The sequence below is a fragment of the Myotis nattereri genome (assembly GCF_964212035.1).
Source record: "Myotis nattereri genome assembly, chromosome: 1".
In the NCBI taxonomy this organism is placed as follows: domain Eukaryota; kingdom Metazoa; phylum Chordata; class Mammalia; order Chiroptera; family Vespertilionidae; genus Myotis; species Myotis nattereri.
In genome coordinates this window covers 27,872,316-27,898,422 of record NC_138075.1, presented here as the reverse complement: position 1 = coordinate 27,898,422, position 26,107 = coordinate 27,872,316, and the positions used below count along the sequence as shown (strand labels likewise).

General features: G+C 44.5%; 1 protein-coding gene across 3 annotated transcripts in view; it reads right to left on the bottom strand.

The window, feature by feature from the left end:
• Window positions 1–970: 970 nt before the first annotated feature.
• The window catches only part of DCAF5 (DDB1 and CUL4 associated factor 5), a 104,494-nt gene continuing 79,357 nt past the window's right edge, over window positions 971–26,107 (bottom strand). For all 3 annotated transcript variants that reach the window (XM_081110131.1, XM_081110129.1, XM_081110130.1), the window contains 2 exons: window positions 11,026–11,153; window positions 971–4,698 (listed from right to left, as the gene is read on the bottom strand). In XM_081110131.1, coding sequence (XP_080966257.1) covers window positions 2,935–4,698; window positions 11,026–11,153 — 1,892 coding nt within the window. In that variant the 3' untranslated portion in view covers window positions 971–2,934. The remainder of the gene's footprint in view (window positions 4,699–11,025; window positions 11,154–26,107) is intronic.

Here is a 26,107-nt window from a genome sequence, read left to right as displayed (position 1 = left end):
AATCACAAAACCAGGTGAAAAATAAAGTGGAGAGAAATGGTTTTACATATCTGGACCAGCCACTTAAAATTTGATGTATAGGATGCAGAAAAAGACATGAGGCACTTTTGAATAGCTCTTGATCTGATCAGTGCCACAGTCTTGCTGGTAAAAAGACCTTTCCTGGAAGAATCTGGAGATTAAACATGCCTCCCAAGTTGGAGCCTCTATACCAGTGGTTCTCAACCTTGGCTGCACATTAGAATCACCTGGGAACCTTTTTAAAATCCTGGTTTCTGGGCCTCATCCTCTGGAAATTCTGTTTCTTTGTTATGGGGTGGGGCCACAACATTAGTAACAAAGAAACAGAATTTCCGGAGGATGCGGCCCAGAAACCAGGATTTTAAAAAGGTTCCCAGGTGATTCTAATGTGCAGCCAAGGTTGAGAACCACTGCTCTATACTATAGGCCCTAAGTTAGGGGTTTGGGCAAAGGGATCCTGGAAGTGGTTCCAGCCAGGTTTCCAGGACCACAATCACAGACAGATTTCTAGAAATGAGAGTGGAGTGGCCACAGAGACAAGCATTTCTCCTGCTCCTGTGGATACCCTGAGGGCCTATCTCCTGGCACGCTGACCCTGGGGTGCTGGGAAGAGTCTCTCCCAAGGATGAAAGGCATCCTTACTAAAAAAGGATCTTTCTTGGATACTAAAGTTGAACCAGAATAAACTTTGACTTCTCTTTTGAGTACCCAAATGAGATGAAGGTTTTTTAACATGAAAAGACCAAATTCTGCATTTGGGAACAGTAACTACCAAGTGGCTAGTTCACAAGGGAACTTGAACCACTTCTTTATTCCCCAGGAAGATATGTGGATTATCAGAGAAGTCAGAAAAGGATACCTACTGATTAAATAAAAGAAAAAGATTAGGTATGCTGACTAGGAAGGGGAAGAGAAACACACACTGAATGATTATATCTTTTTTAGTATATAAAGGATTAAAAAATTCCAATTTAATAAATTTTGGAAAAGCAAATGTAAAATGACTTGGGCTTATAAAACCAGAATTTACAATTATCTGTGAATAGTCAAAGACAAATCATAAAACCATTTTGATTACAAATCCAAAGCAATTCTAATGGTTACAGAACCATTTTTATTCCCCCAGTGAGATTACAATTGTTAAATTGTAAGCATCCCCACTGCTACTCACACTCCTTCAGCTCCTTCTCCTAAGACAGTTTTCACTCCCAAGTCACATCACACAGACCAGGCACATCTTTCCTTTCACAAAGCTTAGCAAGTTATCTCCTTTTGGCTTAACCAACAACCTTCTATTTATAAATAACCCCTCGTCCCCCAGTGCCTAAATCCATCCGAGTCTTCATCCTGCATAGGTTTTCTCCCGTTGGTCCCAGTTCCAGTAGGGCAGGTCCTCCTCTAAAAGGATCAGTGAGGCCACATCAGTCACACATTGGTTCTCGCCTACACCAATGCTGACTGGGCTCCTAGTTGTCTAGCACCTTTGTGCCCAAGAAAGTGACTGTGTTCTCCTCTCTCTCTTCTTCATTTCTTGCCACTATTCTCCTGCCTTTTCATGACATCTATGACAATAAGATATCTGGTCATCCTTAGTCCTTCCTGTCTTGCACCACCCTTCATTGATAACCAAGTGACTGTAACTACCATTGTAATGCTGAAAATCTCTTGGTCTTTTCCCCTCTCAATCTGTATGTACCTCAATGAAACAGAGTCTCTTCTAGGAGCCAGGAGTCTTAAACCAGTGACTCCTCTCTCCACACACACTGCCTCCTAACAGACCTACGTAATAAGAATCTGTTACTTCAAGATGTCCACTGCTCTGCAAGATCTAGTCAGAACACCACAGCCTCTGCCAATTGCAAGCCTGGGGGAAGATGCTAGGCCCACCAATTCTCACCAATCATTTTGGGTTGAATTAAATTAATATAGTACCACACTCTGCTCTTTACTACACTTTTTAACACACATATAACATCCACTTTAGTAGTTTGAGCACAAAGTTCTTGACAGCTATCTTTCCCCCTTCTTTCAATATGCCTAGACACCATCCCATAGGGCCAAGGAAGCACCTGTCGGCCTTCTGAGTATCTCTTAGAACTAAGTATCTAACTGGTTAAAGTGTTACCCACAACTAGTTATATTTTATGGCCTCCATATAGTATGTGTTGCAGCATCATTCAATTTGTAATCAGTGAAATTTATCAGAGATCTATGTTCTTCTTGAATCCGATCTTAAGTGCTAACCTCTTATTCGCATTAAAAATGCTTCACTTTTAGTATGTCTATGTTAAATGCTCAATGTAGAAGTGCTACTGAGAGAAAACATGGAAGATTTCTTTAAAAAGGAACCATGCTTTCCTTTCCGGAACAGCCAATGGGCTGAAGGCCTGTCTCTATTCTCCTCCCCAGTCTTTCGGCACAAATCCACTACTCACTGGCGGCACAGCCTGACTTAGCAGGTACTCATCGTTAAGACCAGGACACCTACTGCATGTAAACAAGGTGAGATGGCAAAAAAACACAGACCCATAGATCCTTTTCTGATGGAGAACTAAGGACAAGTCTGAAACAATGAGTTCACGCATACCAGTGTACACACACACAAGAACAAATCAAATGTCTCAACAAGGGTTCACTTTGACGGAATCTAATCTGCACAGGTACACTATGCTCAAGTTTTACTAGAAAGGAGTCACTTGGATTTTTTCCCTTTCTTAGCACAGCACAAGCCAATGGACAACTAAATATCAGACCCATTGTTGAACAGAAGGGAGCAGCATCAGACACAAAATTCAGGCCCTGGTTTTATGTGCCTTTAATACTTTTTTTCCTTTCCTCTGTATTCACTAAACAGGATTAAAAATTTTTTTGTAAAGCTCCTTTTTGTAGCTTTTTGTTTTCCCTTTGTATTTATCATGTTTTTAGTTTCTTCTCTGAGGAGGAATTCTCTGAATCTGTATCTTCCAATTCGACTCGGTGCCTTTTGAGGCCACCATGGCCATGAACAGCCCTGCTGCTGTCTATGCCTGGGGAGTCAGTGGGGTCCTCTCTCATTCCAGCACTGGGGGTCTCACAGGCCATTTCAGACCCACAACAATCTTTGTGTAGGAGTCCCCCTGTGAAGGACAAGTTATGGTCATTGTCCGAATGTCCTGGAGAAGAGCAGGCCACTGCTTCCAGCTCCCCAAAGTTCTGTCCATTGTTGTGAGGGTGAGGGGGGCGAGGGTGTAAGCGTCCATTATTGTGGTTGGCACAGATGGTTTCGAGGCTTCTCTCTTCACTGTCATCAGATTGGGTCCTGGGACAGTTGCCAGACTCACTGTTGAGAGTAGAGCCAGATGCCTTGGGGACAGGAGGAGAAGGCGGCTCCTCGGCCCGGCTGCTCAGGGCCTTGCTCAGAGCCTTTCCATTGAGCTTCTTGGTTTCAAAAGAGTGTTCTACGGAGCCACTGTTGTTAGTGTCCTGAGCGGTGTCCTCTGGTGCCTCTGCCCAAGAGTGGCCACTGTGCTCATGGCCTGGGGCAATGCTGGGATTTTTAGCAGAAGTCCCTTCTTTTAAAGCATCCTTGCTGCGGCCTTCAGGGGGTAGGTCCTGGTTCCTTTGGGCCCCCAAGGTGTTTAGACAGGTTTCCTTACTGGAGGAAGGGCCTGGGCTGTCCTTATGGCTGGTTCCCGCTCTCCCTTCGTCTGCTTCCCCAGACACCAGGGAGCTCTCTCCATCCTTATTTGAGTAGGAGATATAGGAGTAGCGGAGCCACTTGTAAGCTTTATAAATCTTGCGCTCCACTGACTCAATGTCTGAAGTTGGTGATGCCCGGCCTGGCTGCATCTCCAGAGCGGAAGTGCTCCGCTCAGGAGAGGAGGTGGGGGAGGAGGAGAGGTCATCCACTTTGATCTGGGGATAATCATAGTTGTCTTCTCCAATGTAGGTGTTGGCAGGCTTGGGTGGGGCGCTGGGCTTCTCTTCTCGGGGCGCCTTTTGCCGGCGCCGCATGGCATTCCGCTGCCGGGTGGACGTTCGGCGTTCATTCAGTTCCTCCTCGTCCTCAGAGCTACTAGAGCTGCTGGAGCTGCTGGACTCATCTTCGGGGCTGGGAGACCGAGGCCGGGGGAAGAGATCCGTGTCCAGTTCAACCTCACAGGCATTTTCTTCAGAGTCCGACTCATTGGAGAGCGCCAGGAGGCGTTTGTCCTGGTAGCGCCGCAGAGACGACAGGCGCTGCTGGCGGGAAGTTGCATCCTCACAAGCGGGTGGCGGAGGAGTTGCGGCCACTGCGTTCGAGGTGGTGACCCGCAGGGGCCCCAGGTGGAAGGCGCTGTCTGCAGACTCGTCCACTGTAGGTGGCGGGGAGCGGGGCAGCGAGGCCGAGGACTCGGAGTCGGTATAGCCTGAGCGCTCGCTGACCCCCGCGTGCAGCTGGAGAATGGTGCTCTCGCTCAGGTCACTGTCGGAGTCAGAGCTCCAGCCCTCGATCTCGCGGCGCACCAGCGAGTCAAAGAAGGCCATCATCCGGGGGTCCTCCTGCACAGACTGGTTGGCATAGTCGTGCGACAGACCACTCCCACTGTTCAGCACGAGGCTGATGTACTCTTCGTGGGTGTAGAGGCAGCGGGAATCATCCTCAATCCGACCGTCAAGGTCTCCGGTACATCCTGGCTGCTTGTACGGGCTCCAGATCTGCACAGAAGGTGAAAACAAGACCAAGGAGGGCTGATTGGAAAGTATTCTAAACCTGGTGGCAACAGAGAACACCAAGGCAGAGCTTTCCCAGACCCTTCCTGTCATTTAGCCAGAACTTGTCCACCAACTTTAAAAATAGTCTTTATCAGACTGGATTATATTGGGCACATATGAAAACCAGGCTTCTACCGTCAGATGTGGGAAAAAGCCTGGTCTAGTCTGCAGCATTAGTCACGGGACCTAAGTCCTGTCTCTAGGCCCAGGATAATCACCCACCATCTCCCCCAAAACCCACCTGCCCCTTTCACCTCCTCCCTCTATTAGAATGAAAGTTATAATACTACCCTTCATAATCTCAGAGGATAGAGGATTTAAAGATTGGCCAATGTGTTCAAAACTCTCAGAAGACTGAAGCTGTGCACAGAGAGGCACCACTTTGCCAAAGTGAAACAGACCCAGCAGTTAGTCCTCTGTGACAGTTAATATTTTAGCCTCTAACTCCACTTCCCTCCAACTGCAACATTTCTATTTTTAACTAATGGGAATTGCTTCTGGAGCTTGATGAGAATAGCCAACTGCCTACATTGCACTTCCCTCTTGGACATGCAGGCATTAGTTACCCAGGAAACTGGGTTCTCTTAACCAGGGAGTTGCTGGCTTGCTCCTCAACTCTTCTGTTACTGCAGGAGTAGATAGGGCACCCCTCACCCCAAGACTGCAGCCCCATCCTTTAACATCCCTCCACTCCATGGTCAGAAACATGGATTCATAGCTAAAATGTGGCTAAACTAGGATTCAAACTCAGGTCTGTCTGAATGCAAAGGCCCAACTTTACAAGTTGAGTAAATTATGCAAAAATCAAGTTTGAGGTAAATTAAGCTGTCACTGCAAATGAGGACAATTAGCTTCACCTGACTGCCAGACTGGTCCACGGAGCAGCACAAAGAAGCTTGGTTAGATCAGCTAGTAGCCATGGCAACTCAGATAAAATTCCAGGCGATTTTCTTGCCTGACAGGCTGGTGTCTATCTTTAGATGGCACCCAACCCAGAAAACAGTGGCTTCTCATTCCCTATGCTCTGTCAAGACAATGGCTTCATTTCCCCAAAGCTATCCAAAGCCAAATTTGCCTCCATAAATTTACTGAAGCCTGTTCCCTCCATGCTTTACTTAACTCCTGATTAGTGCTTCTTTGGAGGATCCCCACTTCAAGAGGGGCTGAAGAAACCTTCTAGGTTAGCTCTCTACCAATTCCCAATTCAGATTCATTCCTCCTCCAACTTGTGCCCTGCCTACAACTCCTCAGGTGTTCTCCCCCCTCCAGCTATATAATCTCACCCAGGGGAGTTTGAATACAGTGGTTCTCAAACTCTGGAGTGCACAAGAATCACCTGAAGAATAATTATAACATTGATTCCTTAGCCCCACCCACCTTTAAAGATTCTGATTCAATAAGTCATGGGAAGGTGTCAGGGTTCTGAATGTTTAACAAGCACTCAAGGAATGAGCAAGTGGAGGGGAACCAAGTTTTAAGAAACACTAGAATATAGTCAGTAGAAAATAAGTAGCAGAAAACAACAGATATATCTAAAGAGTCTCAAATCCTTTTTGAGATTCAACTTTTGAGAAACATTTAAACAGGGCCTTCAGCAACAGGCTCAAACAATAAATGATTATCTCTGAGAACAGATGTCCAAAGGAATAGAAGTTTGTGGCTTAGAAAGGAAAATGAGGGGCCCTAAAGGCAAAACCCTTAGGATGTTTTGTGGTTCTACACTATATTCTGGACCAAATCTCACACTTCCCCAGTTTAAAAAATGGTGAAATGTTACCAACCATGTGGTCAAACATGAAGCCAAATCTTTATGTACTTCACAGAAACTCAGAATTTGTTAACAGAAGCACAAAATATTAATAGCAAGATGCTGGTCTAACTAGCCAACAAGCTAGTTTTGAGGTTCTAATCTACTACCCAGAGCCCTACGTCTTCATGTAAAGAATGAAAACCAAAACACTGAAAGTCAGCTTTTATTTGGACTCTGGAATACATTAAGCTGAGGCAGAGTTTCATTCCTGAAGCTTGGAGTAATGGAACAAGAGGCAGGAGACTTGAGTGTGGGTTTTCACTCAGCTTCTACTTAGCTGGTGACCTTGGGTGAAGCTCAGCTTCCTCATCTAAGCAGTGAATAGATGTATTATCCAATCCTAAGATTCATAGACAGCCAGTTTTCTAGCCTCAGGAGACCTGAAGCACAGAGCTGCTGGAGCAGGTAGAACAGATAGGAGGAACCCCAGCCTCATTGCATATCCCTGTGCAAATGACTTCACCCTGTTCTGTAGAAAGTCCTTTTTCTCAGCTGTAGAAATAAGAATCATTTCTATAGTCCATACCAAAACACCAATAAATGTGGTGCTTTCTTTCATTTAGCAGCTGAATGCCTCAATCAGAAAGTTTCAGACTCATCCTCAAAGAGACTTTTGGTCACAAGAAATACTGATGGTCCCTATTATCTTAGTCCTCCATCATCCATAATATAAATTTCAAGCATTTGTGAAATTGTTTATTTATTTACAGTGAAAGTGAAAAATGAAAATACAACTTCCTGTGACATATGAAAGGTAGCTAGACATGCCTCCTCATAGGGCAAGGCTCATGAGAAAAGGAAGAGGGATGAGCAGCTCTCTCTTTCCAAGTCCAGTGAAAAGTTTAGCTCAAGAGGCTGCCGATGAAAAGGATACAGTTCAATTCTTTTTCAAATGTTCTCCACATTCTTTAATCTGGCCCACCTCCAGCCTACCTTCCCAGCCTTATATCTTAGTCCTCCCTTCTTGTGCTCTTCACTTTGGCCAAATATTATCATTTTGGCCTAAACCAGTCCTACACTTTGCTGCTTCTGAGCATTTATTCATAAGCACAATGCTTGGAACACAGTAGGTGATCAATAAATATTTGTCAATTCAATGAAGTAATTAAATATCCATTCCCTCCATTTAAAATGTTCTTCCAATATTACGCCTGTTCTTTTTTTTTGCAGTGTTTATTCTTCAAAATCTAGTTCAAATATTACATAAACTGAGATTTCCCCCACATGGGAAAAAATATCTCTCTCCTCCCACAGCACTTTTTAATGTCTCTTGTATACCTATTGCATTTCCCATTATCTTTATTTCTTATCTCTCCTACCAGGTCATCAATTCCTAGGGGACTTGCATTACCTTTCTTTACCTTTGTGTTCCCTATAGGGCCTAGCACAAATGGCACACAATAGTTATATCACACATATGGGGTGAAAAAATATTGGTCTTTGAGAAAAAAAAAAAAGTCAGTATTTGCCCTGCTGGTGTGGCTCAGTGACTGAGCGTCGACCTATGAACCAGGAGGTCACAGTTTCATTCCCGGGCAGGGCACATGCCCAGGTTGGGCGCTCGATCCCCAACAGGGAGCATGCAGGAGGCAGCTGATCAATGATTCTCTCTCATCACTGATGTTTATCTCTCTCTCTCTCCCTTCCTCTCTGAAAAAAAAAAAAAATATTATTTGCCCCATCTTGCCCCTGCTTGTGTTTAACTACAAAATAGACCCCTCTTTTGCTAAATGTGAACATTCAGGGGGACAGAGAACCTGTTATGGGTGAGAAAAGGCTGGCCCTTACAACAGGGATTCTTCTCTTCTGGGCTAGAAAGGCAGCAGTGAAGGACAAACAGGAAGAAGGTGGGATAAAGTGGAGAGAGAGAAAAGCAGGAGTCAGGCTGGAGTAGAGCATGGTGGGATGATGTTCTTTGAGCCACTGACCCTCTCAGAAACAGCAAATAGGAAAGTGAAATTTATTAAAACAGTCAGAAATTGATAGGCACAGGTCATTCATAGGCTCTCCTGGGTGACATTTCATGGTTAGTATTTTCACTTGACAGATGGGAGACAGACTCAAAAAGCTGCTTGAGGGTACCAACTGACTTAAGGTTTCAAATGGCTTAATGTGCCTCCTGGTAGGACAGGATTCAGACCCTACTGGAACCTAGAAGCAGTAAGCGCTATAGTTTAGTCTGGATAACCTCACAGAGAAAACATTTTTTTCTCTTTCTCCCCTGAGAGCTTGGCTAGTTTCCAACCTATGACCTTTAGGGTAAGGATTCCAGTTGACTAAATAGTAATTGGGGAGACTCAGCACAGAAGCATCCCAGATTGTATAGTCACGCAGGAAATTTTCTTCTAAAGGAGATGCCCAAGCAGAGCTCTCTGAGAAAAAGAATGACGTCAACAGACCTGGAAAGGACATGCCAAGCCATTAGTCATAGGCCAAAGGAGAAAGGAAAGCAATGCAAGGGACAAGGCCACTTCAGTGACTGCCCAAGTCAAGGACTACTGAGATGATCAAGTGCAGCAGGACATCAGCTTGCCCCCTTCCCACTAGCATGGTAAGTGTGGCAGTGCTCTGGGAAGAACAAAGAACAGGGCTCTATCCTAGCTTTACCATTAAGTAGGTGTGTAATTAACCTCAACCAGTTAATTTATATCATAAACATCATCATCTCTAAAAAGAAAAAGTCAATAAAAATGATCTATAAATCCTGTTCTAGCCCTATGGGGAAATGCATGCAATCATGAAAGTCACAGGACCAACAAAATCTAAATACAAGAAGCTGGAATAAGGACAAATAAGCAGATTGATTGAAACTCCAACATTATATCTCTGATAGCTTTCCTTGCCTCAGATATAACTTGGTTTAATTTTAGATGCCTTCTTTAAAGAGCAAAACAAAACGAAAACTACCAAATCATCACAAACCAAGTTTTACTTTCCCCCTAAAACAGTGGTTCTCAACCTGTGGGAGTCAAACGACCCTTTCATAGGGGTCACCTAAGACCATCGGAAAACACATATATAATTACATATAGTTTTTGTGATTAATCACTATGCTTTAATTATGTTCAATTTGTAACAATGAAATTGGGGGTCACTACAACATGAGGAACTTTATTAAAGGGTCGCGGCAATAGGAAGGTTGAGAACCACTGAACTAAGGGGATGGTGGCTTCTTTTTTGCTTTTTAATATATTTTATTGACTTTTTTTTTAAAGAGAGGAAGGAAGAGGGATAGAGAGTTAGAAAGATCGATGAGAGAGAAACATCGATCAGCTGCCTCCTGCACACCCCCTCCTGGGGATGTGCCTGCAACCAAGGTACATGTCCTTGACCGGAATTGAACCTGTGACCTTTCAGTCCACAGGCTGATGCTCTATCCACTGAGCCAAACTGGTCAGGGTGGGATGGTGGCTTCTTAACCTCCAGATGGGGTTTAGAAATCAGAATTCATCAGACTCAAGATCAAAGGCCACTGGAAATATTGGAACATACAGATGTTTCAAAGCCTAGTGACTATTTTAAAAATGGTCTTGAGACACAGAAGAGAAGGTGATATAACGACAGAGCAGAGAGAGATCTGAAGATATTGATCCTAGTGTGATGTGGCCACAAGTGAAGGAATGTTGGTAACCTCCAGAAGCTGCAAGAAGGTGCTCCCTAGGCCTGGCTATCTCTAGAGCTTCAAGGACAGGAAAGGAAGCAATTTCTGTTTCTTGAAGTTGCATAAAGTATCTGCCAGGATTTATCATGTGTCCAAAAGAGAGACAGTGCACATTTCGTAAATTTACCTCTTCTGACCATGAGGAAGAAACAATTCTTTTGTTTTCTATTGATGCTTTTCAAAACCCAGTTCTTTACAAAAGCCTCTAAGTGAATATCTTGTGAGTTAATACGTCAATATCTATGTATATAAAAGCCTAAGCGACCATTAAGACCCGTTGACCGGTCGCTATGATGTGCACTGACCACCAGAGGGCAGACGCTCAATGCAGGAGCTGCCCCCTGGTGATCAGTGTGCTCCCACAGCCAACCTCCCACAGCCAGACAACCTCCCGTGGTCCCTCCCCGCAGCCGGCCCCAATGGCCCCAATGGGGTCAGCCAAACAACCTCCCACAGTCCCTCCCTACAAACTGGGCAAGACACCCCGATTGCCCAATTGCTGGCCAGGCCAAGGGATCCCACCAGTGCATGAATTTGTGCACTGGGCCCCTAGTATTTGAATAAATGACAATACATTGTTCCTTATCTTAAAAAAATAAAATAAAATAAGGTCCCTGAAAGGAGTTAAGTTTTAAATCACTCTTGTTAAAATCAATTTTTCAATATTTTATAGTATGCCAAAATAATTGAGAATTTTAATAGACTGTTAGTATGTTTAGATATGAGGTCCTACATACATTTCTTCCAACTGTGAATTGTAATAATTTCTCTAAAACGACAGAATAGGAAGGTGCCTCACCTTGATAATCTTTTCTACACCAGAAGAGCAGATCATGTAGGTGTGGGGGTTAAATCGGACCTGGTTAACAATAGACCGATGCCCTTTCAGCACCATGAAGGCTCCGTTGACCACTCTACCAATGCCACCTGGGAAGACATAAGGAAACAAAAATCCAATGAGGAAAGTATATATGTTCCAGTAATGGCAGGCAAACAGCTCTGAATTGGAATCAAGTTTCTTTTTTTTTTTTTAAATATATTTTTATTGAGTTTTTACAGAGAGGAAAGGAGAGAGATAGAGAGTTAGAAACATCGATGAGAGAGAAACATCGATCAGCTGCCTCCTGCACACTCCCCACTGGGGATGTGCCCGCAACCAAGGTACATGCCCTTGACCGGAATCGAACCCGGGACCCTTCAGTCCGCAGGCCGATGCTCTATCCACTGAGCCAAACCGGTTTTGGCAAGTTTCTTTATTAACTATTCCACCAGCAGATAGCTTAATCTTACAGATAAAGTTGCTATGGGAAGAGGGAAGATGAAATATCTCTCGGCATATGTGCTCTTACCAAGAGCCTTTATTTAGCCTTTAAGCATTGCCCACGCCCACCCACTGTAATTCCATTGTCAATGAAGCTACATCCATTTAAAACATTTCATAAGTTTTTTGATACCAAGATAGCATCCAAGTGTTACCTTAGAAAAAGCCAGTCATGAGCAAAATGAGACTGAACTGCTTGGGAACAGTTAGGCAGCTGAGCCAGGGACAAGCAGAACCAGAAGCATGTAATTATTCAAATGCACAAAAACATTTCTGGTACATTTGCCCTCAATTTCTATGATGCAGATAGTTAACAAAACAAACAAATATATAAAACCACTGGGAAATAATGGAAGATATACTTTTTTTTTTTTTTTTTTTTTTTACCCTGGTAGAAGGGAAGAACTAAGGCTAAAGAGAGGAGATTTGGGTCATTTTCATAAGAAGCAGAGCCCAAGTTTTGAGAATCTGAATTAAAGTGCGTGGGCCTTAAAGACACCATTTATGGATTAGAATCAAGAGGCCACAATAGAAAGCTGTACTTTAAAGACCATCCCATAAACTTTTTTCTTCAATGGCTGAGAAAAGTACTAGAGGCCTGGAACTTGCACCATAAATGAATATGTCATCATTTATGAACTTGGGATAATCCCAAAGGTTCAACCTCACTGGTCAGGACATCACAGTCACACAGAACACATGCACCCAAGTCCTGAGCAAGGTTGCGTCTGAGTAACCGTCAACAACAGCTCAGTACACACAGGCCAACCTGTGACTCTAGCAAAATGGCAAACACGATGCATTCAGACACAGGCAAATGAGTGTTCACTTATCAAAGCAATAAATACCTTCTTAGTACTCTACCTTTGAATCAGAGTCAAATTGGCTATAATGCCTAATCTACTACCTTTCCACCATATTGGTAGCCTTTGAGAAATGAAAGGAGTTGAAAAGGAATGAAGTAAGAAGCTCATAACTGATTTCCAAATCTTTCTAAATCTTTATCTTATAGATTGGTTTTCTTTTTCTTTTTTTCTTCTTTGAGAGAGAGGAGAAGGGAGAGGGAGAGAGAGAGAAACATTGATGTGAAAGCAAAACATCAATTGGCAGAGTTTCCTCAAAAAGTTAAAAATGGAACTCCCATTTGACCCAGTGATCCCACTTCTAGGAATATATCCCAAGAAACCAGAAACACCAATCAGAAAGGATATATGCACCCCTATGTTCATAGCAGCACAATTTACCATAGCTAAGATCTGGAAACAGTCTAAGTACCCATCAGCAAATGAATGGATTAGAAAACTGTGGTACATCTACACAATGGAATACTATGCTGCTGTAAAAAAGAAGGAATTCTTATCATTTGCAACAGCATTGATGGAACTGGAGAGCATTATGCTAAGTGAAATAAGCCAGTCAATGAAATAAAAATACCACATGATCTCACTCATTTATGGATAATTAAGACCATTATAAACTGATGAACAAAAATAGATACAGAGGCAGAGCAACATTGAACAGACTGTCAAACTACAGCAGGAAGGCCAGGGAGGGTTGGGGGGCGTGGGTAAGAGATCAACCGAAGGACTTGTAGGCATGCATATAAGCATAACCAATGAACACAAGACACTGGGGGGTATGGGAGGCTAGGGGAAGGTCAAGGGGAGAAAAAAAAAAAAGGAGACATATATAATACTCTTTGTAATACTTTAAGCAATAAAACAAAACAAAACAAAACAAAAAAGAAACATCAATTGGCTGCCTCCTGACCAGGGATTGAACCAGCAACCTTTTGGTGCACGGGGCAACACCCAACCAACTGAGTCACACTAGCCAGGGCTGGTTTTCGTTTTAAGTCCTGAATTTAAATGGGGTATCAATGCTTGAAAATTCCAGACCACGGAAAAACCATTTCTATTACTCTTTCGTGCACTGTAACCTTATCTGGTTTCTCTTCTTGGTAGCAATTTTAATATGAAGTCTTCTCTCTTTTTTTCCATACAAACTGATACCTAGGAAGTCTGAAAAAGAGGAGGAAGCCAATAGACCAAGAGACTGATAGTGTAAACAGCTACAGAAAGAATTATTGCTTCCATTTGTTTAAGGTAACCAAAGCTATGTACACAGAATCATAGCAATGAAAGGACTTCAGAAAGGTTCTCTATAGTTTCTTTTCTGGTTCCCAGGTTTCAAGTGATTGGCTACAGCTGCTACTATATAGTTAAATACAATGATTTTTAGAGAATAAATTTTTATCAGTTCCGGAGATTGAGTAATTCAGATAGGTAAGATTTCTTTATTCTGAAATGGCTAAAGTAAAAATACCAGCATCAGTAAGAATTCTGGGATCTCCTCTCCTCCATTACTTAGCCAGACCCTGCCCATCATTAGATGAATCAAGTTGAAAGGAGCTAGGCAGAGATTATTTCTTCCAAGAACTACATGACCTATATACTCCCCTGAGGGTCATCTCTAGACTATAGGTCAGGGGCCTGGTGAGGATCAACCTCACCCATGGTTACCAAATGAAGCCATGACCTAATCATTAATAATGGGTACCAATGAATAAATTAGGACACACCCAGGAAAAATGGCACTCATCCTTGAGCTGTCATTTATTTGTACAGTTCTGTACAAACCGATGGTCATTTCTCTGGTGCATCAGTTTGGCCAGCTCAACCAAACATGTTAGCACCACTTTGTAGGTCTCTTTAATAAGTCAAGGCCAAAGTTCCCTTATTTCCATCTTTCCTTTGGTTCAGTAGGGATAATAGGGACATGGGGAAGGCTATAAATCACTTGACTCTAAAACCTCAGAAAATAAAATAATTGGGCCATCTCATAAGATTCCAACATCAGTGACTCACTCACTACCTTAGGGGATTTAGGAAACACAAGGGACTCAGAGAGGACCCCTTGCTTAGAACTCTGAAAAAGACCTTTCTAAAATGCCAAGGCCAAATGTTCCCCTAGAGAAGAGAAGGCTCCAAGTGTATAGGTCCTCACTTCCCTCCCCTTCTTTACCTATGCTCCTCTTTTCACAACATTCAGAGACTTGTCCCTCAGGCTCCTCAAGGGTCAGGGACACCACTCTCATTTCTCACTAACTTGTTACTTCTCTTTTTGTCAATTTAATTTGCTTCAACAAAGTCCTCCAAGAATGACTATGCTTTCAACTCAAAAGCTAAAAGCAACCTGGTCATGTATTTTTGATGCCTTAGTCTAACAGCAACTTATCAATCATGCTACAAAGGGGTCCTCAATGACACTTGGGGCTACAGAACAGGACACTGCTCCCCATCTTCCCCAATCTAGTCCATCAGGAAATTCTGATGGTTTTACCTTCATAGTATATCTAGATTACAACCCTATTGCCTCGGTTCATGCCACTATCACCACACAACTATATAATGTGACACTCTTGCTAGTTCTCATTTCTATGGTTGGCAGCCTCGTTCAACTCAGTAACTGGAGTGATCCTGTTAAAATAAGTCGGATCACGTCATTCCTCTGCTCAGAATTCTCTAATGGCTCTCTATTTCACTCACAATAAGAACCCATGAGACACCCTGTGTCCCACTTACCTCTATGACTTCAACCCCTACATACGCTCCCCCCTCCCTCACTCTGCTTCAACAGATTGATTTCCTTGCTGTTTCTCATACACACCAGGCACATTTTAACTTTAGAACCTTTGCACTGATTTTACCTGAAATGTTCTTCCCCCAGATTTCTGCATGGCTAACTCCCTCACCACTTTGAGGATTTGCTCAAATGTGATTTTCTCCATGAGGCCTATACGAAATATCCTATCAAAAACTGCATTTCCCTGATCCCCCTCCCCCAATACCACTTCCTGTCCCCCTTATTCTACTTTTCCTTTTCCGTGGTACTTCTAACTTTTTAAACATAGTATATAATTTATTGTGTCTGTTGTTCATTGTCTGCTTTCCCCTCTAGAATGTAAGCTACATGTTGGCAGGGCTCTTTTGTTTCTCTGTTGTACTCCAAGCCTATAGAATGGTGCTGATCATATAATAGGTTTTCAGGAAATATTTGATAAGTGAATGAAAAGATGTGAATGTATTAGACCATGGGATATAAGCATGCAGGGAAAAATGCAGTCTCTACTAGTGGGCTCCATCATCCAACATGTGGATTGTCCAAGGGTTCCTCTTTCTCCTTGCTGCTGTCAGTTTTGAATGTTTCATTTTCTTCTTTTCTTTTTTTTTAAAAAAATATATTTTATTGATTTTTTACAGAGAGGAAGGGAGAGGGATAGAGAGTTAGAAACATCGATGAGAGAGAAGCATCGATCAGCTGCTTCCTGCATACCCCCCCACTGGGGATGTGCCCGCAACCAAGGTACATGCCCTTGACTGGAATCGAACCTGGGACCCTTCAGTCCCCAGGCCGACGCTCTATCCAGTGAACCAAACCAGCTAGGGCCTTGCTTTCTTTCTTTACAGTATTTTATTTTATTTTATTTTATTTTATTTATTTTATTTTTTTTTTTGCAGGTAAAAATTATATTTTTATTTGAGTCACCAGAAAGATTCACTTGTGGTCCAAGTCAAACGTTCAGAATCATAACAGGCCAGAGGATCTGATCCCAAGCACAAGCCCTATGGTAAGAGCAGAGAAATAAAGGGACTAAAATCCTACCTATCCTTCATGGTCCTCTGAAATGCTAATCCCATGAAAATTTTACTGATATCCACAATCTCTTCAAGCCCTCCTTAATCATCCTTTTTATGGGCCTTGGAACTCATTTTTAAATTTAAAGTACCATACATACGTACCCTTTTTCATCCCCCTTAGACTGGAAGTTCTTTGAGGGCAAGAAAGTGTTTATCTTTCAATTGCTCATAGGGCTTTGCATAATATAATGTCTTATATAAGGATACTCAATAAATAAACAAATTGAAATAACTGCCCTCATCATTTTCTCTGGAACAAGGCTTGAAGGAGAAGGCTAAAGCTATCATAGTGGAACCTCAGTTCTTGAACTTAATTTGTTCCAGAAGGCTGTTCAAGAAGTGATTTGCTAAAAAACTCAATCATTTTTTTCCCATTAGAAATAGTGTAAATGGGATTAATCCATTCTCGATCCCCAAATGTTTCTGTTTTAACCTTTCTCAATTACTCGTGATCGTTGTTTCATCAGCACTTTCACACCCTTAGCAACATAACATCAGCACTCTTTTTTTGTTGTTGTTAATCCTTACCCAAGGATATTTTTTCCATTGATTTTTAAAGAGTGGGAGGGGGAGATATATATATAGACATCAATGTGAGAGAGACAGATTGATTGGTTGCCTCCCACATGCACCTGACCAGGGCCAGGGATCGAGCCTGCAACTGAGAGGTACGTGCCCTTGACTGAAATCAAATCTGGGACCTTCAGCTTGTGGGCCGACACTATAACCACTGAGCAAAGTGGCTAGGGCAACATTAGCACTCTTGTTGGCCTCTTTATGTTTTAAATTTTTCTTTTTTAAGCTCTACTGTTGTTCTCACATCTTTCCTTTTCACTTTCCTGTTATCACTAACCTTCTTAGGACCTAGAATGACTTACTGTACAATCCTATATATTAAAAGGCTAATATGCAAACAGACCAAACGGTGGAACAACCGGAACAACTGAACAACCGAACAACTGGTCTCTATGATGTGTGTTGACCATCGGGGGTGTGCGCGGAACATGGCGGGCAAAGGCTGCGGAGCGATGGTGGAGCAGGTGAGTGGGGGCACCAGACCAAGGCGGGGCACCAGTCGCCATCATTGGGATGAGCCTCTGTTACTGAAAATTCTTTGCTCCCGCGCACTGCGGTCCCGCCTGGTGCTCGCACCTGCTGCTGGTGTTCACCCTGCTTGTACCCGTTGCTGGTGCCAGAGCCGCTGCTCGTACCCACTACGAGCAGCACCAGCCCTGCTCGCACCAGGTGCCGGTGCCCAGCACCGGTCCTGATTGCTCAGCGCCATCAGCGGGTACAAGCAGTGGCTGCCAGCCCTGATCACCCCTGAGGGGCTTCTCCACTTCCCCCTGCTCCTGAGGGGCAATTGGGGCAGCAACCACCACTCGCATACACTGCTGGTGCCGGCCCCAATCACTCCACACTGTCAGCAGGTGTGAGCAGGGCCGGCACCGTCAGCACATGGGAGTGGCGGCAGCAGGAGCAGGGCTGCCAGCAGACAGGGGACTGGGGGCCATGGCTGGAGAGGCTGGGCGGGCATATGGAGTATGGGCTAAGACCTGCACCTGTGCCTACTGCTGCCTCGTGGCCCACAGTTCCTTTCAAGGTGCATGAATTCATGCACTGGGCCCCTAGTTTAATAATAATAAGCAGCAATAAAAGCACAAAAAATAGCCACAGCACAATCTCATGAGATGTTAACAATGCAAGATTTAGTGGTAAACTAGTTTTACTTATACATTCTCTCCTTTGTTTGACAAGTAACTGATCATATCAGCATGGAAGTGTTGTTGGGCAGAGAACCAAAGTGTTGTTCAACAACCGAGACATTCTTTCATGAACAACTTGGTTGAGAACTGAATTGTTTGAGATGGGAGATATTCAAGAACCAAGGTTTGGTTTGATAAGTACCTGTTGAGGCAATCTATTTCATTCCTGACTCCACTGGTAGAATTAAGAATTTATAGTTATAGCTCTGGCCAGTGTGGCTCAGTTGGCTGAGTTTCGTCCCATGCACTGAAAGGTCTCTGGTTTTATTCCTGATCAGAGCATGTACCCAGATTTCGGGTTCAATCCCCGGTTGGGGTGCATACGGGGAGGCATCCAATCGATGTTTCTCTATCACACTGAGGTTTCTCTCTCTCTCAAATTAATTAAAACTTTATTTTTAAGGAAAGAATATACAGCTATAAGAGTAAAGGGACTACTTCTTTTCTTTGCTATCTCTCAAAGAATTTTCTAAACATCCTTTTAGCAATTCCAAAAGGCTTGAGTGAACAATCCTAAGGTCTCCAAGTTTCAAACCATAAAGAGAAGTACAATCAGGGTACTGACAAGACAGAAAGAGTAGTGGCTATCTCCTGGGGATCATGAGCCACTTAAGAGTTAAGAAAAGCCAGATGGGGACAGGCAGTGCTGTCAGTAAAGCTCAAGGCGCCCATAGACAGCAATGCTTAATTGCATAAAGTCAATTAGGCTAAGTTCTTCTTTCATCATCTGTATTTCATATGTGTTTGCAACCAACTACTTGTACCAATTAAAACCAGTTGTTCTTCTAATTACATGGGGAAAAAGCAGGTGCCCAGGCCTAACTCACTGAGTCAATGCATGTGCAGAAAAAGGAGGAGACAGAGCATGTACACATAGGCAGGCCTCTGAAAATGCATTTACAGCTATTTCCAGCCTACTTCATCAGCCTACTGGCAGTGGGGGTAGCTGCAGTGACTTGGCAACGAAACTGCACGTTTACCCCCTCCATTCAGGGAAAAACTTGTCATACAACTTTTCCCCTCTTAAACTACATAGTCAAAAGCAACCTTCATGCAAAAACAATGTAACTGACCACTCAGGAGGGCACCAGAGGACAATGTCTTGGCCTCTAAGTAGTTTTTCAGAAGAAAGTTAAAAGGGAGAAAGTTTTTTAAATGAGAAATAACAATTATTTCTTATTAATTATTAAGGGGGGGAGGAGGTGGAGAAGAGTATGGTGGGATAAATGATGATGGAAAAAATTATTAAAAAAAAAAAAAAAAAAAAAAGCCCTGGCCAGTGTGGCTTAGTGGAGTGTCATTCCATATACCAAAAAGTGGCGGGTTGGATACCAGATTGGGCTCTCTCTCTTTATCCCTAAGAAGGTAGGTATTACTATTGTTATTGTTAACATTTTTATTTTACAGATGAAGAAACAGAATTTTGGCCATGGCCAGTGGGGCTCAGTTGGCTGAATATCATTCAATGCACTGAAAGATTGCCGATTCCATTCCTGGTCAGGGCACATGCCCAGGTTGCTGGCTCCATCCCTGGTCGGGAGGCAGCCAATCGATGTTTCTCTCACATCAATGTTCCTCACTCTCTTCCCCTTTCTCTCTCTCTCTCTCTAAAAAAAAACAACAAAAAAACACACACACACAACAGAAAAACCAAAAACATATTTAAAAAACAAACAAACAGAAGCTTGGCAAGATTAAATAATTTTCCCAAAACTTCCAACTAGAAGGTGAATGGATTAGGAATTTAAACCCAGGCCTACCAACTCAATTACATTCTGCTTCTTCCCATAAACAGTAAGGTCTTAGTGTAGAGGCATGTCTCAGGGGAAGCAACACTATCTGTGAAAACCCTAAGCCCTTTCCAACAAGAATTAGAGGAATGGGAAGGAGTGGACAATATGAGTATTTTCTAGAGACACCCAACTCCACCACATGTTACCAAATCCATTAGGTCCATACTTAAGTTACCAGGGAGAAAATGCTTTGGAAATTATGGATCTACTAGGGGCCCAGTGCACGAATTTGTGCACCTTAAAAGGAACTGTGGGCCGCGAGGCTGCAGTGGGCACAAGGGCGGGTCTTAGCCCATCCTCCATGCCCCCGCAGGGCCCCTCCACCACAGCCCCAGTCCCGTCTGCCAGCAGCCCTGCTCCTGCCGCTGCTGCTCTCACACGCTGACAGCACAGAGTGACTGGGCTGGCGCCACCAGTGGGTGAGCGGCAGATGCTGCCCAGATTGCCTCTCAGGACCAGGGGGAGGTGGAGAAGCCCTCAGGGGTGATCTGGGCTGGCAGCCGCTGCTCACACCTGCTGATGGTGCTGAGTGATCAGGGCCGGCGCCAGGCGCTGGCAGCAGGTGCAGCAGCGGCTCCGGCGACGGCAGCGGGGCCAGTGCCGGCAGGTGCAAGCACTGGGTGAGACAGTGGTGTGCAGGTTATTTTCAGTAACCACCAGAGGCTCTCCCCGATGACAGTGACTGGCGTCCCGCCTTGGTCTGGTGCCCCAACTCACCTGCTCTACCATCCCACCACAGCTGACACCCACCATGTTCTGCGCTCTGCCACCTGCTGCCAACTCCTGATATGTTCTGCACGCTCCCCTCCCACCCACCCCAGTGGTCAGTGCACGTCATAGTGACAGGCTGTTCCGTTGTTCTACCATTTGGTCTATTTGCATATTAGGGTTTTATATATATACTAGAGGCACGATGCACAAAAATTTGTCCACGTGGGGGAAGGGGGGGTCTCTCAGACCGGCCTGTGCCCTCTTGCAGTCTGGGACCCCTCGGGAGATAACAACCTGCTGGCTTAGGCCTGCTCCCGGGTGGCAGAGGGCAGGCCCAATCCCTAGGTGCAGCCCCTGGTCGGGCTCAGAGCAGGGCTGATTGGGGAGTTGGGGCGCCTTACCCTGTCATGCACAGAGCAGGGCAGATTGGGAGGTTGTGATGCCACCCTCAGTCACGCTCAGGGTAGGGACGATTGGGGGGTTGGGGCGCCGCCCTCTATCACCCACAGAGCAGGGCCAATCAGGGGGTTGGGAGCCGCCACTGTCACACTCAGGGCAGGGCAGATGGGGAGGTTATGACTCTACCCCATCACACACAGAGCAGGGCCCGTGGAAGGGGAAGGGGGGTTGGGGCGCCGCCCTCTATCACCCACAGAGCAGGGCCGATCAGGTGGTTGGGGCACCGCCACTGTCACACTCAGGGCAGGGCCAATGGGGAGGTTATGGCTCTACCCCATCACACACAGAGCACGGCCCGTGGGAGGGGTGGGGGTTGTGGCGCCGCCCTCTATCACCCACAGAGCAGGGCCGATCAGGGGGTTGGGGCGCCGCCACTCTCACACTCAGGGCAGGGCCAATGGGGAGGTTATGGCTCTACCCCGTCACACACAGAGGAGGGCCCGTGGGGGGCGGGGGGGTTGGGGCGCCGCACCCTGTCACACACAGAGCTGCAGGGCGATCAGGGGGTTTGGGCGCTGCCCCCTGTCACGCTGATCCCGGTGCCGGGAGACATATTACCCTTTTACTATATAGAATAGAGGCCTGGTGCATGGGTGGGGCTGGCTGGTTTGCCCTGAAGGGTGTCCTGGATCAGCGTGGGGGTCCCCACTGGGGTGCCTGGCCAGTCTGGGTGAGGGGCTGAGGGCTGTTTTCAGGCTGGGGGTGACTGAAGCTCCCAACCACTCCTTTTTTTTTTTTTTCTTTTTTATTCTGGGCCAGCTTTAGCTCTGAAGCCTCGGCTGCTGAAAACAGATTTCTGGCCTTTGTTTACTGTCTGTATTTGATACAATGTTGCGGTCCGGCTGGCTGAAGCTCCGCTGAGTAAAGCAGGTTTCTGGGTTTTTTTTAGCTTCTTTATTCGCAACATAGTTGCTGAGAGTTGCAGCTGAGAGGCCGGCAAGTCAGGCGGGGAATGTTGGAGTTCTCCGTCACTGAAGCAAGCAAGCCTCCCTGTTCGCATCAGCTGCCTGGCTGCCGGCCGCCATCTTGGCTGCCAGTTAATTTGCATATCTTGGCCCTACTCTGTGAGTGACAGGGGGATTAGCCAATGGGAAGGGTAGCGGAGTGACACTAATTACCATGTTTCTCTTTTATTAGTGTAGATTTAGATGGGCACTGGTCTTATTTTACATAGAATAATAATGTCTTACATTTGAAAGCACACAATTTTCAGAAAGCTTCTAAGACTATTAAATCATCTCATGAGCCCGGCCAGCATGGATCAGTGGTTGAGCATTGACCTATAAACCAGGAGGTCATGGCTTGATTCCTGGTTGGGGCACATGCCCAGGTTGCGGGCTTGATCCCCAGTGTGGGGCGTGCAGGAGGCAGCTGATCAAGGATTCTCTCTCATCACTGATGTCTCTATCTCTCTCTCCCTCTCCCTTGCTCTCTGAAATCAATAAAAATATATTAAAATGAATAAATAAACAAATAAATAAATATTTTAAAAAATCATCTCATGATTTGGGGCAGTAGGTGCAGAGGCAATTTTATAGAAGAAACTGAGGTTCAGACAATCCTATCTAATAAAAGACAAAAAGGGTAATTAACCGTACCTCCACTACGCTTCCCATTGGCTAATGAGGGCAATATGCAAATTAAGTGCCAACAAAGATGGCGGCCGGTAGCCACGCAGCTGAAGCGAACATGAGGCTTGCTTGCTCCAGTGATGGAGGAAGCCAAGGTTCCCCGCCTGCCGTGGGCAGTTCTGAGCTCCGGAAGCAACAATGTTTCAATTATAGAAGCTAAACAAACCCCAGATACCTGCTTTCAGCTGGCTGTGGCCTCAGAGCTGGGAGCGCCAGTAACGGCAACAATGTTTCAATTATAGAAGGTAAATAAATCCCAGAATAAAAAAAAAAAAAAGGAGAGGCTGGGAGCTTCAGTTGTCCGCCAGCCTGAAAACGGCCCTCAGCCCCTCACCCAGACTGGCCAGGCACCCCAGTGGGGACCCCCACCCTGAAGGGGGTGTGACCAGCTGCCAACAGCCATCAGCCCCTCACTCAGGCTGACCAGGCACCCAAGCAGGACCCCCACCGTGATCTGGGACACCCTTCAAGGCAAACCAGCCGGCCCCCACCTGTGCACCAGGCCTCTATCCTATATAGTAAAAGGGTAATATGCAAACTGACCCGAACAGGAGAAAGACTGGGAATGACTGGTCACTATGACACACACTGACCACCAGGGGGCAGACGCTCAATGGAGGAGCTGCCCTCTGGTCGTCAGTGAGCTCCCACATGGAGAAGCTCTGCTCAGCCACAAGCCAGGCTGATGGCTGCCAGTACAGCGGTGGTGGTGGGAGCTTCTGCCTCCTCAGCAGCTCTAAGGATGTCTGACTGCAGCTTAGGTCTGCTCCCCGCTGGCAAGTGGACATCCCCCGAGGGCTGCCGGGCTGCCAGAGGGATGTCTGATTGCCATCTTAGGCCCAATTCCCCGGGGAGCAGGCCCAAGCCAGCATGTGGTCATCCCCTGAGGGGTCCCAGAATGCGAGAGGGCACAGGCCGGGCTGAGGGACACCCTCCCCCCACCCCCCCGCCCAGTGCACAAATTTTTGTGCACCAGGCCTCTAGTTGTTACATAATTTGCCTCGAATGGATCACTGGACCAGCTACGTAGAGGCAGCACTGGACTCGAAACCAGGTATGGTTTTAAGCTCAATGCTCCTTCCAATACACCACAGTGACTATACTTAACCACAGGTTTATTTATTTTCTTTTCAGAATTACCACAGGAAAACAGATGCTCTTCCTATGTGCTGCAGAGGTGTAAAACATATTCTGATGGGCTTTTTTGCCACAGTAAAATTCCCAGTTCTAGTCCTCCTCTAATTTTTAAAGAGGTTTTTAGAAATGAGTTATGTGACATTAACTAAAATATCAAGCCTAATCTTGCCAGTAACAAGTTTTACAATGGGGTTATATCTTACATTTCAAAATGATTTTCTCAGCCCACTAGGACGCCTGATGAGAATTACTTAGCCAATTCGTTGTCAGTGTTGTTTATATAATGAATAAATTTCATCTCTCTGGAGTCTGTGTAGCAAAAAAATTTCCCCAGTGATTGTCAGTCTTTCTGAACAGAAGAGCGAAAAAGAAAAAGATGCCCTTGCTTTTGGCTCACACTCAGGACTTCTCTCCATTTAGCTCTCCCAGCATTTGGCATACACTGTAAAGCACACAGCAGGCATTCAATAAATGCTGATTGCTTGTCATCTGATTATGCCACACGGCATATAACAGCAAACCAACTTCCCTGTAACAGACTGCTTTAGTATCTTATGTTCACCTGGCATGCACAGAGAGCGAGTCCAGCCTCATTCCATATTTGTTTAAATCAAAGAGGCAGTAGATTAGATGAGAAATCCCCTGACAGACTTTTCATCCTTTAAGCATTCTAAGCTAGAATCCAAGAACCACATCTAGCCCTTATATGTTATGTTTAGTTTGCTGAACTTTGCCAAATATTTTTTGAACTATGAATTACCAATGTTTAAAAAATAGAGAGATTACATAGAAAAGTAAGAGGTGCTAAGTATCCCTGAAGCCAGGTTGAAGGGTAGGGCTGTAAACAGGATGAAGTGAAAACCTATATAAAGAGCAATTTCACCATCATACTCTTCCCGAGTATGCATGGTCAGGAAACTACCCCTTCCCCACACAAAAGCAGAGGCTGGGGGTTGCCAACTGAAAGAGAATTTGGACTTGGAATAGACACAAATGGGGGAATGGGGACTAAACAAAAATCTGTGTACAGATCTGAGAACCATAGTTCTATTCCCCTATTTGGCTCTTGGTACCACAGCTCAACCGCTAGGTAAATATCCCGATAGAAAATCAAAGATTCCTACTTGGGGAAACTGGCTAATTTCAGTAGTAGAAAGCCAATGGACAATGGCCAAAATTTAAAACTTAAAATATTATGTTTATTATAGGAAGAAAAAGAAACTTGCATTTTAAAAAAAGCTTTGTAATATTATTTGATTTAAAATGTATGTACCTGTATTACTTTGATAATAAAAGTACTTAACTCTAAAAATAGTAAAAAGTAAAATAAAAATGAAAAAAGAACAAGGAAGAATAGAAAAAAAACCTTTTTTTTAAATGTGGGTTAGAATAGTAGCAGGAAGACTGAATCCCAAATGAGCCCAGGTTTGCTAAAAATAATCCAAAAAAGTACTTTAGTTACTTGCAAAGCAAGATGATGATCAAAGAGACAGCCTCACTGTGACAGACTGACGATGCAATGTTGAAGGGTAATACAGAAAAAACAAACACCTCAACTACCAGTTAGTGAATCTAACAAGAGAAATAATTATAAGGTCCTGTCCTTTTGTACAGTGAAACCCAAGCACCAAATAAAGGATGTGATCCAGGACCAACCACACAGCCCCATGTGGAAACTATGGGGTTTCTAGCCAACTCTAAGTATAAGTGGATCATGGGTCTGTGAACTCCAAAAACAGCTTTTTGTGATCCTGTATACTTTCTGAAACACCATGTAGCAAGGAGCCAAAGCTTTTCTCTGTTCTAGTCAGACTACATCTGTTGCACTTATTCATTATTCAGTTAATCCTTAAACAGAGGTAAAACAAATATAGAGGAAAGAAATCAGTACATTCAAGAAATCGGTATCATTTCCTTGAGGTGCTGCTAAATAAACGTGGGGGTGCTATCTCTGGAGGAAATAGAGAAGGGGACATGAGAGCCACCTTCAAATGAGTAAAAGGCTTTGAAAAGGAAGGATGATAATAAGGCCGTTCTCAGTAAGCCACATTCAAAAGATTACAGAGGGATGCAGAGTAAGGATTCCAGAAAACTTTCTCACCAATGAAGTTACCTTGGGGCAACAAGCACCTTTCCATGGTGGGCATCTTAGCAGAGGGTTTAAATTATGCCTAAATAAAAGTGTACTTTAATATATACTCTGTATATGTAACTTATAACTCAAAAAAATGATTGTGGGGGTGGGTATGTGAACAGAAAATTTTGTAGATCCCTGATCTGGGCCAAGTATCCATGCAATACTTGAACACCTTTCATGTTTTTATTTTTATTAAGAAAATTTTATTCCTATTGTGATTTATTCT